Source organism: Athene cunicularia, assembly GCF_003259725.1.
Source record: "Athene cunicularia isolate RWA chromosome 2 unlocalized genomic scaffold, athCun1 chr2_part1, whole genome shotgun sequence".
NCBI classification, from domain to species: domain Eukaryota; kingdom Metazoa; phylum Chordata; class Aves; order Strigiformes; family Strigidae; genus Athene; species Athene cunicularia.
This window is the reverse complement of record NW_020799095.1, coordinates 130,876,533-130,892,718: the sequence shown is the minus strand read 5'-3', so window position 1 is coordinate 130,892,718 and position 16,186 is coordinate 130,876,533. Positions and strand designations below refer to the sequence as shown.

The 16,186-nt window shown below is 39.6% G+C and overlaps 2 protein-coding genes across 2 annotated transcripts in view; one reads left to right on the top strand and one right to left on the bottom strand.

Annotated features, from left to right (window-relative positions):
• Positions 1-5,197: 5,197 nt before the first annotated feature.
• Positions 5,198-10,097, top strand: LOC113476237 (cytochrome c oxidase subunit 6C). The gene is made up of 3 exons (XM_026841595.1): positions 5,198-5,361; positions 7,018-7,156; positions 9,970-10,097. The coding sequence occupies exons 1-2, from the start codon at positions 5,248-5,250 to the stop codon at positions 7,135-7,137; spliced, it is 234 nt and encodes a 77-aa protein (XP_026697396.1). The 5' UTR covers positions 5,198-5,247; the 3' UTR covers positions 7,138-7,156; positions 9,970-10,097.
• A 2,820-nt stretch (positions 10,098-12,917) lies between these two features.
• Positions 12,918-16,186, bottom strand: part of VPS13B (vacuolar protein sorting 13 homolog B) — a 477,299-nt gene continuing 474,030 nt past the window's right edge. The window contains 1 exon segment of the mRNA XM_026841594.1: positions 12,918-15,007. Coding sequence (XP_026697395.1) covers positions 14,762-15,007 — 246 coding nt within the window. The 3' untranslated portion in view covers positions 12,918-14,761.

The window sequence follows — 16,186 nt, the reverse complement described above, 5'->3', positions numbered from 1 at the left end:
CTGTCATTTTAGACTCAGAAAGGAAAATTTGCCTACATCTCATTACACTTACCATGTCATCACCTCAACATAAACTAAAACAGACTAAAATGAGAGGTTTAGAAACCTATGAGAAAAGATCTAAAAATGTGCCACAGGAAACAACTGCAAAAGCATCACTTTACACATAACCTGGGTCACTCTTTTTTTGTCTGAATGAGCTCTGCATTGTCCTGGGTGAATTGAATCAAAGGCATAGATGTCTCTGGGTTAAATCATACAGCTACACATTTTTAGGTGTCAATCTCTTGGGGTGCAGTCCCTAACAGGAGCAAGACCTCCTCTCTATGCAGCTTGCTCCTCTGAGAGGAGCACACTGAGCTGAGAGCTGCCTGGAGCAAGCATGTGGAACCTAACCAAGGAAGGGGCCAAATGTAGCGCCTTGTGGAGACTGAGTCCAGTCTATCTGAAGGAGGCTTTTCCACTTCACAGCCACTGTTCTACATTCACAGGTAAGTTAGTTTGTCATTTCCTGTAAGAATTCATTCCTTGAACAAGATTATAGCTGCATGAGCAGCAGCAGTCGGCCACTTTCTGCTTTCCTGGAGGTTAGATGATCACTGGTTATATCTAGGAAAAATAGAAAGTAACAGAAGGTTTGGTCTAAACTCTGTTAAGGTATGAAGAATACTCCTTATTTCAATGGCTTCGGACTGCTGAAAGGTATGCATGAATCTTCTGCTCAGACTGACTGTAAAGCAACCATGATCAAGTAGGGGAGTACTGGTAAATGCACCAGGTGCCTCCGTGTACAGCCTCACCAGGATGGCTGGGCGGGTCATGCGGATATTGCCTGCGATACGACAGTTCCTGTATGGTAGATGATGTTGGGAGCTAGAGAACTTTGCCCTGTGAGAAACTAAACCATGTCACAGCACATCAACAAAACTGTGCTTTGAAAAGCAGTGTGAAAAGCCTGGGCTTTTGTCCTCGCATTGTGGTCCTTGCTTTCATTTTCAAGAGGAACTCTGCTCCCGTGCTGTTCTTACCCTGGACTCTCTCTGGAGCTGAACCCAGGTTAGGAATGCTTGTGGCCTACATCTGATGGGCTGTCAGTTGCTGAGATGGGACCGTAGAGACTGAACACATGTAACAATTTTATGTATTGACTGGCTGATGTGTAGATTGGAGTGTTTGTCTGTAAAGGTGGCTTAACTCCACAGGTTCCTGGAAAAACAAGGATGAGGAATGAAAAAACTTTCTGAGAGTAAGGCACAAATACAAAGGAGTAAAGGAACAGTATAAAAACATTGTTTTGATGACTATTTCCATTGCAGACAGGCTACATAACATTTAAAAACACAAAGACAGAAGAATCCTGGCATCATTTAAAGGGCTTTGAGCAAGGAACAGGGACTGGAAGGAGGTGTTTCTGTGGGTGTGTTTTTGTTTTTTTCTAAGAAATCACATGATACTGTAGAACATTTCTCGCAATGAATGAAGAAGTTAAACTTTTAGGTAAGAATGACACAGAGTATTGTTTAAAAATCCAGTTTATCTAAACAAGGTTTTCCTGTTGCTAAAATAAGCTGTATGTTTGTTTCAGATACAGGCCTTGCAAACCTGGAGGACTTCAGAGTGAGAACAATTGATACAGAACCACACTCCAGAAAACAAAGCGGGGAAAAAAAGTGTCACATGAATGTTAATGTCTCAGCTGTGGAACCTGGTGTGTTTTCTAGTTCTTGGGCCTGAATGCATTAGCCACATTGGGAACCTGGGCAATAGCTGAATCTTTTTAATGATATAACATGTTGGTACCAAACACATGATCATTCATGTAATTGTATCACTATTAGGTGTGTATAAAAATACCAAAACCTGTCTCTACAAGTTGAACAAAACTTAAGAAATTGCTTTTTTTGAGATTATTCTATTTCAGAAGCATGCATAAAATCAACAAAGGCTTGTGAAATCCCTGTCTGCTTCATTTATTCTGATTTGAACTTTTGCTTTTTTTTTTTTTTTTCTCCTTTGTTTATAATGCCCTTTTGGAAGTACAAAAATATTTTTCTTCTCCCTACTAATTTTGACTTTTTCCATTTAGGAATCACTGGTTCACCCTCATTTTTTGTACAGCTGCCATTCCAATTCTGTTAAATAACTTCTTGTGCCACAGTATCTTTGTTTGTTCCACAACACCACTGACTGATGTCGACACAGCTGCGGTATGAGAGTATTTGATTAGTTAATTTCTGGCACAGAAACAGGAGAAGGAGCACAAATGTATGCATCTTCGTATGTGGCACATAGCATTGTTTAATTTATTTTTTTCTCTTGTGATAGGTAGATTTATAATAAACTAAACTATTTAAGAATGCAGCTAGCTCAGGGGATTGCTGATGTCCGATGCGATCTTTTTCCAGTAGATTTTTGGTTCTAATTTGATCCAGATTATGATTATCTAAAGACTTTTTGTGGCATATGCAAAATCACTTGATTGTCACAGTCCTGTTCCTAGTCGGCTCCAGTCCACACCACAGAAAGTACAGTCCTAAGCATCACAGCTGGCACTCTTCGTGGAAAAGACAAAGATTCACTGCCTAAATTTTCTCTTAGTAAAGTCAGAGGTAAATTTTATTTTAAATTTCAATGGACCGCAAGCAAGAAATGGTTTAGTATTAATGCCTTTCTTCACTTCTCAAAAGATGGTTCCTTTCAAGGACACCATGAAGTGTCAACTGCTGCTGGCACTACCGTATTTTCGAGAGGAAAAGAGGACTGCAGATTCTAGTTTGGTAACTGTGGCACCTTTTGAGCAAAGAGTCCTAATATTCATGTCCAAAAGACAACTGGAGCAGGTGCCAGAAACCCCAGGAACTAGGTGGACTGGGAAGGAAATAACTGCTGTTGTCTCTGTATTGTATGCCTCAGCATTTTCAGAAGGTTTATCTACTTTGATGCACTGGATACACAGGGTCCAAAACCACATTCAGCCTTATAATCCATTCAGAAACTGGAGTGATAGAAAGCAAATCTGTGCACAGACTTAATGGAGCCGATTATCTCTGCCCTTCTTCCATGGCTCTTCCTTCAATCTATCCTCTATCCTTTTTTTTTTTTTTTTTTTTTTTTTTTTTTTTATCCTTTATTTGCCCTTTATACAGAACAATAAGGAGTTGGCTGTATATTCCACAGTAATGATGTCAAAGAATAATAACAATTAGCACTTCATTTACCATCTTAACTATAACACAAAGATGCCTAGCCAGCAGTATCTCAGGCACATGGGGAAACTGGTCACATAGAAAAGAATTTAATGAGCTGGCCAGCCATGAAGTAAGCTATTGAAAATGGCAATCAAGTTTTTATTTGTAGACCTAGGTCCATTCACCAAAATATTCTGTCTCACCAAGACTGGCGTTTATAGGAAAATTCCTCATATATAATTTAGAATGATAGTAGCCATGAAACCTGCTATGCTTTTATTGCAATTAATTTTGTATCTTTTTCTAACATTGTGTAATGTGAGGGCTTTTAAGATCCCCTAGACAACTCTCCATGCTGTTTCTTTCCTGGTCTCACCAAATAACTGCATAAGCTTGCCTCAGGAACAGGAGTACCCTTGTGGACCTGGGTATTTCCTTAGACCCCCACAATCAGGTTATAGATATATCTTGTCATTCTTTCTGCACGACATCATTAGCATTTGGCTTTTTCTGTTAATCCATATGGGAAAAAAACTCTTGGACAGACACTCTTCATTTCGATCTCAACTATTGTAACAAACTTCACTTCAGTTTTAAGAACGTGCCCAAATTGCATCTATCCAGACCACTGTTGCAAAAACCATTCTCCCAGCTTATAGCTGCAGCTGTGTGATTCCTCTCTGCAATATTCTGCTGACACTTTCCTCTTCTTTAATACCATCAAAGAAAAAGCAACTTTTCTTCAGTGTAAGGGTCCATCGCCTCCGTCATTTGATGTTTGGATCTGCTGGCTTTGGCAAGGGAGTGCAAATGCTTGAGGGAATACCTTGATGCACACAACAGGCTTCAGTTTCTTCAAGACAGGAAAATATAACATTTAGTGTAAATCTCACAGAGACTCCACAGGAATAAAAACGATGACAATACCACATGCAGGTAGCGATTAGGTAGAAACTATGGGCAAAGCACGTATGTGCCTCATTTGCAAGAAAGGTACAAAAACTGGCTTAGGGCTATCTAGAAAGCATTACAAATTGCTTAATTCGTTTCCAGCCTTGGCCAGTCATTCTTGGCAAACTCTGTAAAGATTATTATTTCATGTATTCTGGTATTACGGCTGTTTGGGTTTGATGGCTGCTCTGGAGATCTGGAAAAGCGCCCGTTTGCTGGGGAAGTCGTGGGGCAGCGAGCCCAGGGCCCTGCGAGGGCTGCGGCGGCGCTCGGCCTGGCCCGTCTCCGCCCGGCGGGCACCGGGGAGGGCGCTCCGTGCGCCGCCTCTGCTCTGCACCGCACTCGGGCGTAGCCTGAGCGCACAGCGGGGCGAACCCCGGCGGCGGGGCCTGCCTGTGCTGGCTCTACTTAAGTGTGAGAGGAGGGAGGGCGTGTGTGGCTGTGGGCAGCCCCGCGGCTTTTGGGGACCGCTGGGCCACCGCCTGGCCTTCGCTCCCGCTCCGTGGCTCTGTGAGCGACGGAGTCTGCACAGAGGGCAGCACCCTGCGGGCAGCACCGCCTCGGAGCTGCTCCCACAGCAGCACTTTTAACTTGTGCTTAAATAGAGCTGCCTGCTTCAGGCCTTGTAGGTTTTTGGTAAAATCTTAGCGAATAGGAAAAAAAAAATCCTTTTAATGCAGTAAGGTTTGCAGTTACTTTAACACCCCCCACCCCCACCCCACAAACTAGTTCAAGAGTCGTGCTTTTCCTTAGAAATGAATAAAATGTGATCAGTGTTCTGAATGTCTTCTATGTAAACACCAGGACAGCAGGCCTGAAACGGCCAGGGAAGGAAGGATGTAGTATGAGCAGCGAAGGCCAGTCTTGATTCCATGACTACTGGATGTAAGGATTATAAAAACTTATTTAGATTCTTAAATAGCTTGTCCTTGAATGTTGTCCCTTAAATATTCTCACTGAAAAGTCAAATAGACAGGAGTGCTGTTGCTTATGTTGTGAAGATGTTTATTATAGAGTACAAAAAGCATGATCTTTCTAGAGTAAACAGAAAATTATAAGTAGAGTTTCTTGTTCCACAGTTCTCTCTTTTTTTAGAAATACAATCGCCATGTCGTCTGCACTATTGCCTAAGCCACAAATGCGGCGTCTTTTGGCCAGGCGGATGAAGTTTCACTTATTTGGGGCATTTTTTCTATCTGTGGGATGTGCAGCTTTATACAAGGTGAGCTCTGTAGTCATTCAGTTATAAACTGGACTCATTAGAATGTTTTAAGAGTTCATAATATTTTTTTTTTGTTGAGATTTGGTTGAGCTGTTCCTCAGAAAGCTTTAGTAATGTATTTTTGTAAGCGTGTTTCCAGGACATAAATAAATCTTCCTAATCTTCATTTGAAGAAATGATATGAATAACCTGATGCTTTAAGCTCTGTGATCAAGATCACAGAATTCGTGACAACTTAACCTTGAGTTTTCTAGTCCTAGACTACTCTTGATCATTCACATGACTGATGCACATTAACTCTAGATAGTCTGTGTCTCTCTCTGTCGTGGTATCCGAGACTCAAGAGAGTTGTCAAAGTCTTACTTTGGAAAGTAAGTTGTCAAAGTCTTACTGTTGTAAGTTGTCAAAGTCTTACTTTGGAAAGTAATCTCTGGACTGACTTCAGAAAACTTGCTCATAAGCAATTTGAAAAAAAACATTCTTCACACTGAAGATATCACTGTGGGGAAGGCTAGTATGCTCCTTTTTTCCTTTCTTTTAAAGTATCATGTGGAAATACAGCATTACATTTCCAAAAACCACACAGATTGGAGTTTGTTTTTTGTGGTGGTGAAGAGACTTCTAGCAAAGATAAGAGTGGTAGTTGGTTTTGAGTGCCTTTACTAAATTCTTGGATCTGGTACACAAAGCAAGCAACACAGTTTGAATTACTGTGGAAGAACTGGACCTTGTTTTTTCCATTGAACTCATTCATATACTGCTTGCAGCATTTAAAATTACAAAAGCGACTAGAAATTATTTTCAGGTTTTTAGTCACAAGGTATCACAGTTGTCAGACTTTTTGATCAACAAATGTCTATCAGAAGCAATACGCTTGCACAGCTGAAGCTCAGCATCTACTTAACACATCTGTTAAGACATAGGCAAGCTTCTTTGTGGTCAGACTTATTTTTTAATAGTCTGTAGTTTTATGCTTTATTTGGTACTCCCACAGTAATACACTAGTAAGGCAGCAGGCCGTATTTAGAACAAGTAACATGGATCTCAGTAGTGATTTACTTCATTACCTGTTAGATACTCTTGGATAAACCCACCTTGCACTTCCCCCATTTTTGGGGTCTTTTTGAGCATATCCCTGTGCTTCAGGTGAGTGAGTCAGGATTATGTCTTTTTATATCAGTGAGCTGTAAGAGTGACTTGGCAGTCTTGTTAAATGTTACCAGACTTCTGTAGTGGACCTACAGTGTAGCTCAAATGTAATACATTGTTTTAGGGTGCCATTTTGTCTGGAGTAACACTTTTTCAGGTGCCCCCAGGCACAAAACTTGCCATAATGGCATATTTTTTATATAAAACTATTAGCAGGAGAGCCCTGAACCTTTGAGTGTCCAACATAGGTGGAGTGTTTCTGGATCTTAAAAGTGTAATGTGCTGTCTTGTAACAGACTTCCAGGTTTCACTTCAGACATTTTTTTCCTGACCAGTGGTCAGGTAGCCTGAACTGTGGATTTCAACAGGAACAAAGCAATGTTTTACTAATTTGAGCTAACAGCTTTTTAGGCTGATATCTACTGATACAAGCCACGGCACTAAGTAGAAAAAAATTTTTGTTCGTAAAGCTTTGCAAACTTTAATTTGCTGTGTGTTACTTTCCAGTTTGGTATTGCTGAACCCAGAAAACGAGCTTATGCAGAGTTCTATAAAAACTATGATCCCATGAAGGACTTTGAAGCCATGAGAGCAGCTGGGGTGTTTGAGTCTGCACCACCCAAATAATGGTAACCTGAATTTACAGGTAAGAAGCTACTCACCATTTGAATGGGAGTAAGTTAGATTGTTTCAGTGAAACATTGTGCTTCTGTTTGGAGGTTCTTCCTTTTTTTCATCAAATAAAAAGGTACTCCCAAAGAAAAAGGTTACAAATTGCACTTGAGAGACCTCTGGGTAATAAAAACATGATTAAATAGAGAACTGGGGAGCAGGACATAAGGGCAGAATAGAAAGCTTCTTGAATATCTTTTGGGTAATTTGCTTAACTTGTGTGATATAGAGACTTGCACAGAGTGCCAGGCCTTTCCCTCCTCATGCAGCCGTGAAGAGGAGACAGAGATCTTGTATTAATCTGTAAGACTTGCCTGATATTGTTATGTTGATGCTGTCACATCTTGAACTGCTTAGCTTTGGGTTTCTACATGTACTGCTTACCTACTTGTGGTGCTACAGTGAACAAGAAAAGGGAGACGCTATTTCTCTCTCATAGCATGCATCTTAATGTAAGAAAGGGGGACAGCTTAATAACTAGTCATGAGGGAAAATATATTTAAATACATACATATATATATGTGTGTATATATATATATGTGTGTATATATATATATGTGTGTATATATATATAAAAAAATTGCAGTGACGTACAGCTCTGTGTACCAATACTTGGATTTTTGCCGTACTGAATTAAGCCTGAATAGAACTTTGTTCACGATACTGTTTTCCTAGCACTTAACACTGCCTTTTGTTTGAAGACTACCAAACTTTGCTCTCCCTTACTTGTCATATAACACCAGGAAAAAAAAGTCTTGATTTCAACCTTGTAGTTATTAGTAAGCACAGTCACTAAAGTGCACAAGCTCATGATGTGACAACTCAATAAAGAATTCCCTCCCTTTCTTGATACAAATTTCTTACATTGAGTTCTCTGCTTCTCTTAAAATGACTTCAAACTAATCTAGAATGATAGCTTTTTCATTCTTTTGGAATGTTTTCATATTGTGATCATTATGTGATAATCTGTGGCTCTAATTATTCTGGCCAGCTGGATTTTCTCAGCCTGTTTGTTTAAAGCTGCAAGATTGAATAAAAGATTTGTACTTAACACTATTAATACTAAGTTCTGTTGTGGGACGATCTACAACTATCTGGTTTCTGCATCACACAGTTACATTAAAAAAAAAGCAGAGCTCCAGCTCTTCTAACAAATTCAAAAAGGAAAAAAGCCATGGAAGTTCCTTTGGTGTTTTGTTTTGTTTTTTGGTGAGAGGCGAAAACTTCTGTTCTGTAGCTATTACTGCAACAAAGATAAATAATGAAATGATAAATTTACATGGTTTTAATTTTGGTAATTTTGTCTCTGGTTTGGTCCTATTGTTAGTATATAGGCACTTTTAAACTTTCTTAGACGCTGGAATTGCATTCTTTAGTCAGGTGGCCTTCATCAGAGTATTCTGAAAGACCATCTGGTGGTAAAATCATTTGAAACAAACACTGTCAACAAGGACGCATGTTGAATATTTAATTGGAATCATGAGCAGGATTTTTTTCAGTGCAAATAGAGCTTTACTCTCAGTTAGCTTATGTTCCCATTTGCAGCTTAAAAAAAAAAGTTGCACATTGTATGCACCTGTTAAAATTAAATGTTTCCTAAATGCTTCTCCCCTTCCTTAATTACACCAGCTGAAAAGCAAATATGAAAGACAATCTTTATATGTGATTTTGTTTGAATTGCTGATGCTTCTTATTCCTTAGTCTAATTATATAAGAACTGATATTTTTCCCTCTTTCATAGTACAAGGAGGGTTTGGAGTTTATTTGTGCCTGCACATGAATATGTAAGTGGAAGGGGAAAACAGTGCTGGTGTTTCAAATGATCTGGAAAGACTGAGGAAAGGACAAGTACACAGAACAGATGGAAGACATTTTCTTTTTCTTCAGTAGCATCATTCTCAGCTATGGAAGTGCGATGGGGGTTGAGCTTGATGTTGGTTTTGGTATAGTTACCTAAAGGGTACAGTGGTCATGCATGTTTTACATCTCCCATTTTATTGGAATGTGTTCTGTATGTGGCAGTAAATACAGTGGTTTAACCTCATTGAATACTCACTCTGGAATCAGTACTTAGCCCTCAAAATGAGGAAAGGGTAGGTTAGGTAGGGAGGAGAACTTGAGTTAAAGTGTTAGCCTGGCACTTTTTCCCTGTGTTTGTCCTGCTGGGCACGAAGGCAGCTTGGTACCCAAGCGTGAGCTGACAGTTTTATCTACTTGGCATGGACTTGGTATGGTGATACTGATAATGGAAACTTAAGTGCAAGTATGAATTTGAGGAGTATCCTACCTCTACAGTGTGCTCAGGAATAGAATAAAGGGGCAAGCTAGGAGATTGGTGCTAACCGCTTGCATGACTCTTGTCATGGAGCACAGCTGGTCTCAGATTCTGTTCAGTATAATGGGGAGAAGCAATTTAAATTTGGTTTTCTTCCTTCCTTGGTAGGTTGCCTACACCACTTGTTTCCTCTCTGGCTCCTATCTGAAGGCTGCATTCCTTTCTCTTTCAGGCCCTTAGCAAGATTGATTCCGTTATCAGTGCAGCGTGTATAGTGAATCTGACGTGCTGTGCAGAATTGTTCCAGCTCTTGATTTGTTCCATGTTTCACTTCTGTTTGCCACATGAAGGGTGTGTGAATCTTAAACCATCAGGAAATAACAGGGGGAATTCCTCTAGACTAAACCACCACATAAACATTTCTCTCTATTGCTTTGCATTCATACATACTAATATGTTTACTTAGAGCATGAAGTTTGTCCAGCATAACAATATTTTTTTTTATCTTGCAGATCCCCTTCAGTCTAAGGAGACTTGATGACCGAACCTTATTCATTCACTGAATTGTAAAGTGTAGTGCACTTCAGTGCATGGCACGCTCTAATGTAACTCAATAAATAAAATACATATGTCTGTGGCGCTTAGTTGTCGTCATTAATGTTGAAATGCTTAAATGCTCAGATGCTGGGAGGAGTGGTGGAAAGTCTTCATAAATTGCTCAAGATGGCTAAGTCTAGTTCCCCCCCGAATTATTTGCATCTCTATTTTGGCCAAATTCCACATTTGATAACAAAGTATATCCCCAAGCAGTTACAGCTAGGTTGTCCCAGCTGCTGGTGGGAATATGCAGGAGGATAGTTGTTACAGGAAGGGAGAGGCTGGATTTCTGGAAGTGTCTGTGTTACCTCTGGCTTCGGAAGGTGAACTAACCTTGAGGTGAAAGAATTTGGAGAGAAATTCTGGAAATACACTAGCCAACCTTCCAGTCTCTTTCTTCTGCCATCATTGTAACAGTTTGCTGCTGTAAGGAAAGCAATACATCAGGACTAATTGGAAAATGGCTCTAAACCGTGGGTATGTTCACATGTATTTGATGTACAAGGGGGAAGAGGGTAAAAGCAGACAAGGAATACTGCAGTAATGAAAAATCTTTGCATGCTGCTTCTAGACATGTATCTTTTTAATATCTGGAAATAGCTAAGCATAGTGTTGATCTCTGCTAGATTCTGTGTAGTCAAAGACCTGATGCTCTATTTGTCTTCTGCCACACTACCCATCATGTGGAGCATGCTTTGGGCAGTGCCTTGGTGCTGAGGCTGAAGGGGTGGTATCTCTTGGACTAGGACTGTATCTCTTGGTTGCTGAATGTGGGTACTAGCTGATTGTGTGACAGGAGGGATGCCTGTGTGAAGAAGCATGACAAGCCATCTGTGTTGTATTTGAAAGTCTTCAGTTCAAATCCTGTTTAAAGTAACTGATTATCTTAAATTGATCATTAACTACTTAACACTTAATAGGTGTCTGTGAGCAACATTTGGACCAATGAATGTGCCTAAGTAATGTATTTGATCCAGAACACTTACAGAGCAACATGGAGTTTTCTTTAAACTTTCCAAGCAGGCAGTGCTTCCTTTAAACAGAGAAAGAATTTGACATTAGTGGTGCAGGGGAAACCATCTAGTAATCAAAATACCCCTGCTCCTATAAATGTAAACCAAAGCTTAACAATAGCAAATGCTACCCATTTATCTTCCCAATGCACAGTATAAACATTGTGTGCCATTAAGCACTGACTAACATTCTCTGAGGCATATCTGCAGGTTTAACTAGCCAGGGGTCTTTAGTCATACTGACAGCTTCAGAGGCAAAGAAACTTGCTACTGCCAGGTGTGCATGCTAATAGACCTGCCTGACCTTGCAGCTCTAGCCCCAATATTCTTCCCAGTTGCTATGAGTTTACTTTTAAAGTCTAAGTTTCTTTTAAACTGTTGTAGCCAACAGCAGTTAGTGTTGTAGTGTGTTGCTTCAGTTACCAGCATGCCCTGATTTAAAGAAATGTGTCTTGAGAGTTTTTTGACTATGCAGCAGAGCTCAGCAGTATCTCTGGCTAAATGTATTCAACCACAACTGTGAAAGGAGCGCTGACTTCTGTGTCTGGGCTTTTAGAGTCTGCAGGTTGCAATTGTCTTCCATATACTGACACTATGGTTTTGCAGTGGATGCACAGCAAGCACTGCCTTTCAGCAGGCAACCAAGCTGTAGCTCACTTTTATTGGAGCGGGAAGAGAGGGCAAGGCTGGGTGCCTAACACAGGAGTAGGCAGAAAGGCTAACCTTTTCTGAAATCAGTGCCAACCCATGAATTTTCCTTTGTTTGTTTTTCTTTTTGCCAGCAAGCGTTCAGCTAATCCTATCTTACAAACAGTTGGGACTGGGACTTAGCATAGTACAAGACAGACCTGAGTTAGGCCCTCATCGGCTGCCTGTTATGGGGTCTGGCATGCTGTTTCTAGGAGATGCAGAGCCAAAAAAACATGCTTGTCTGCTCTGAGACCATCCCAACTAAAGGTTTTTGCTATATTTATGTATTAAATAATATGTAAAAAAGGACTTGTTTGACCTAAACTACTTTGGAAGAGGTCTTGCCATGTAGAAGCCTGACCATGCCTTCAAGTTTTTGGCTGGCTTTATTCTCGAGTGTTTGAGGAATGATTGATTGTTCTGGAAGCAAACTAAAAAGATAGATTTGAAGTTGTGAGCTCTCCAGGTCTAAAGAGCATTATGAGCGTAGGCATGTTTTAAGAGTACACATTGGAGTGCTTTAGCAGCTAAGTACAGGCAGCTGCTCTTCGGACAACTTTGTTTTCATAGTTCACACAGCTCATATGTAGGAGAGGCTGATTTATATGCTGTCTCCACACATGTTTCCATATATGTGGTCAGAAGGGGGAGAAAGAACCTGCCTAATGCAGTAAAGATGCTAGCTTAATTCACTGAAGACGACTGTAATTTAAGAAAGTGTTTATTCCAGGAGAATATAATTCAGGAAAAACACAAATGTATCTTAAACAATGGCTGCAATCTACAAACTTTTAGAAATTAAACTGCTGCCTTCCCTCATTTTTTACAGGTGTGTTTGCATCCTCTTGGCTGTTTTGTGTACTAATAAGTATCAAATGGATTAGTCTAATTCAGATGGTGACTACAGTGCTGTTTTGATTCAGCTAGTCACAAAAGCAGGAAACTTTTCAGCATGTGCTTTTTTGGCAAGCTAATCATCAGTGTTTACTGCCAAACTATTGGCACGGTCTGTTGCATTTTCTGGTACACGATGAAGTCCAGTGACCAACTGGAGTCTAACGGGGTCTCCATGAAGCCCATATGTCTGTCTTGTCATTGTTCCACACAGGGACCTGTTCAATCCCTTGTAACTGACTGACCAGACAGCTCACAAATCCAAGTATTATAGGAATAGCTTTATTATCTTTAAACAATCTCATTATATTACAATTTATCCACCAATATGCAAAATTAGAAGTATTAAACTATTTCCATAAAATATTCAGGAATGAAGCGTGTGTGTATATATATAAACATTTTAAAATAGTGTTATTTAAACAATAACTGTTTTAAATCACTGTATGAAATGTTGGTAATGGATGGGTTTATTTCACAGTCAGAAAAGGACAATACAGATCCCAAGCTTCTGTATTTTCAGTACACAGGAGACACAGCTTTCAGAAATACTCTTTAACAAAATGGAACTCACGAGAAAAACATTGGCGTTACTACATTCTTAATTACTGTGCATTTGGTCATATCAAGTATGCATAGAAGTTATTAATTATAAAGCATATGTATCTGCTCTAAACAATGATCAGATTTTATTCCAGTTTTTGTTTCCAATTCCAGCCATGTTCAGGAAGCCCCAGACAAAATTCATGTCCGTAAGTACACAGGAAAGGGGAGAAAAGTAACACACATAGTTGAAAACCAAGTAAGTTTTTTTTTTTTTTTTTAAATAAAACTGACATAGCCAGATTTGGTTTAGAAAGTAATCTAACTGTGCCCAGGGACAGTAATTTCTTGTCTACTACAAACTGTAAAACATCTGAAAAATAAGACATTTGGTAAGCTCATTTGTCTTGATGTGTTTAACATCATATTTGTAAGTGTATCATGATGGCATCATTAACTATTAATGCAATTGGCACCTGTAGGTCCATACTGTTCGATCAACTTGGAAAAAAATAATCTCACTTTGCTTAGCACAAACTTATTTGAAACATCATGTTTCTAAATATCCTTGGTTTTATCTGTTCAAAGATGATATGGATAAAATGAATTAGGTCTTAAGTGAGCACATACTATGTAGTGGTGACAGATCAGAAGTAAGTGAAACCCAACAAGGCTATACTTAGCACCTGCACATCAACGTTGCACTGAGCTTACACATTTTTGGTAGACTTTAAGGAGACTAAGCTCTATTTCTTAAATTTTTGAACTGCATGTTACTGGCTTCCAGCAAATGACCAGACAATGCACAATGTCATATATACATTGAAAGTCCTGAAAATTTGATGGTGGATAAAATAAAGTTTCTGTATACAGACAGTTTTAAAAATAAATTCATGTTTTAGTTCATGTTTTGTTCTCCAAACCACACAAAGGCACTAGTTTACATTAAGGACTAATGTCCTGCAAAACTTCAGTCAAATAAAGGAAGCTATTTTAAGGTTAAAGTGGTGCTAAAACCCAGCTGTCACTAGTAACTTAAAACAGCCACACTGGGTTTTTCAGATTTAGTGGGGGAAAATGTTTTGCCTCAGGACATACATGTTGGGGGGAGTGCGTGTGTGGGGGGAAAGGCTCAGCCTTGAGCAAGTTTTTACAGCTGAGTTATAAACCTGGTTTATAACAGGAACTGGCAGACCCTAAAATATGATATAGTAGGTATTGATACACATTTTGTGTGTGTGGCGAAAATGTCTGTATGCATGCGATTTTTCCTTATTCTCTGATTTTTGGTTAGAGAAGAGAAAAAAAAAAAAGGATTTTGATTGAGCTATAGTCCAAGGCTGTTCCTTTTCACTTTATTAATTTGCTAGAACACTTTCCTTCCAGCACTAGTACTTTGGCTAGGGAGCAGGAATGTTGTCAAGATTAGAAAAGCTATTGGGCTTAACTTTGTTATCATCTCCTACCTCCTCAAAAATTATATGTATCTCTACCTGATGTAAGTTACTGTGGAGAAAACATTACTTTCAAAACAGTAAGGTATTACTGTACTCACCACAAATAAATACTAATTAAATCCTTTCCTCAAGGCTTTATTTTTCACCATTGTGAATTTGCTAATGAATACTTGGGAAAAATTTGGATCAACTACATATTGATATGTTTTCGTTATAGTTGGAAGGTGTTCAGTAGCCACAGTTTGCAGTGCTGGCACTGTCGAGGTGCTGGGAGCGAGGTGGTAGGATGTCTTTGTGATGTACTCCACAAGGCGGTTGTATTGTTGTTCTGATAGTCTCTCTCTAGCTCCATCTGCCTGAAATTAGATAAGATAAAATAGTTACTGAGTTATTGACTATTTTATTGACTATTAACGCTCACCAAGCCCCATTCTGAGAAAAAGCAAGCACGGAGGACGAGAATCGCTGTTGCCCTGCATAGCGTTCCGGGCAGCGGTTACAACCAGCAAGAGAATTCCCGGCTAACAGCTTCTCTCTGGCGGGGAAGTGCAAACGTGCACGTTTTCGGCCGAAAACGCGTTTTCGGCCGAAAACGCTCACCAAGCCCCATTCTGAGAAAAAGCAAGCACGGAGGACGAGAATCGCTGTTGCCCTGCATAGTGAACTGAACTTAGTAGTAACACCAATAACTTCCACATTACTTTCTGTAGTTAAAAATCTTCCTCCCTGGCATCTTTCTTACAATAGTTTAATGGATGGTTTAGTCAACAGTTCTCCTGTAGTTTAATGTTTGGTGGATTACTTCTCTCCTTTGCTGTTTTGGATGCTTCTGAGAAGCTCTAACCCTGCCATAGAGAATTTAAGCAGTATCTTTTGAGAATTTCAGGGATGGACACCTTGGTCAAGAGTAGATCTTTACATCAGGTCAACTCTTTGTACACAGGAAAAGCATCTGAACCCCTTTTAGAAAAATGCCAGTAGCTCTTGGAAGTGCTTATCGGATAGCAATTCTAATTAGCAAAAGCATTGTCTCACAAAGTACAATTAAAGACAGGCCATAGCTATATCTGGGCAGTTAAGTCTTTAACTTACTTGATTTAAAATAAAGCCTAAAAGCTACCTTCCAGGTGAATGTTCTATGACTGGATATATCCATCTGCTTCTGGTAACCAAAAAAAGCCATTCTGGATCAGAGGACCCACACAATTACATTTTTAAAAACAAAAGGGCTTAAATTAAGATGGTTTGGACATGTTGTTTCTGGAAAAGAAATTAAGGTGTCTATGCAAACTGCCCTTTCCACCATCATGAGTTGGAAGAAACTCCTTTTGCAGGGTGGAATATACAGAGGTTCAAGGCTCTAGCAAGATGGATGCAAGTAACCTACTTTTAGTGGAAAAAAACGCAGCAAAACAAATCCTGTCAACAGAAAGGTGGCGTCTACCATATGGCTCCAACCAGATAAAGTATTAGAAGAAAAGCCATGGGAAAACCTGGCTGTGGAAGATCAATTTACTGTGCCCTTTTTCTTGAAG

What these genes read in the sequence shown, in the direction of transcription:
- LOC113476237 (XM_026841595.1), top strand. Translation starts at nt 5,248, where the DNA reads ATGTCGTCTGCACTATTGCCTAAGCCACAAATGCGGCGTCTTTTGGCC. An exon ending in GATGTGCAGCTTTATACAAG is followed by an intron (nt 5,362 to 7,017) that starts GTGAGCTCTGTA and finishes GTTACTTTCCAG; the next exon opens with TTTGGTATTGCTGAACCCAG.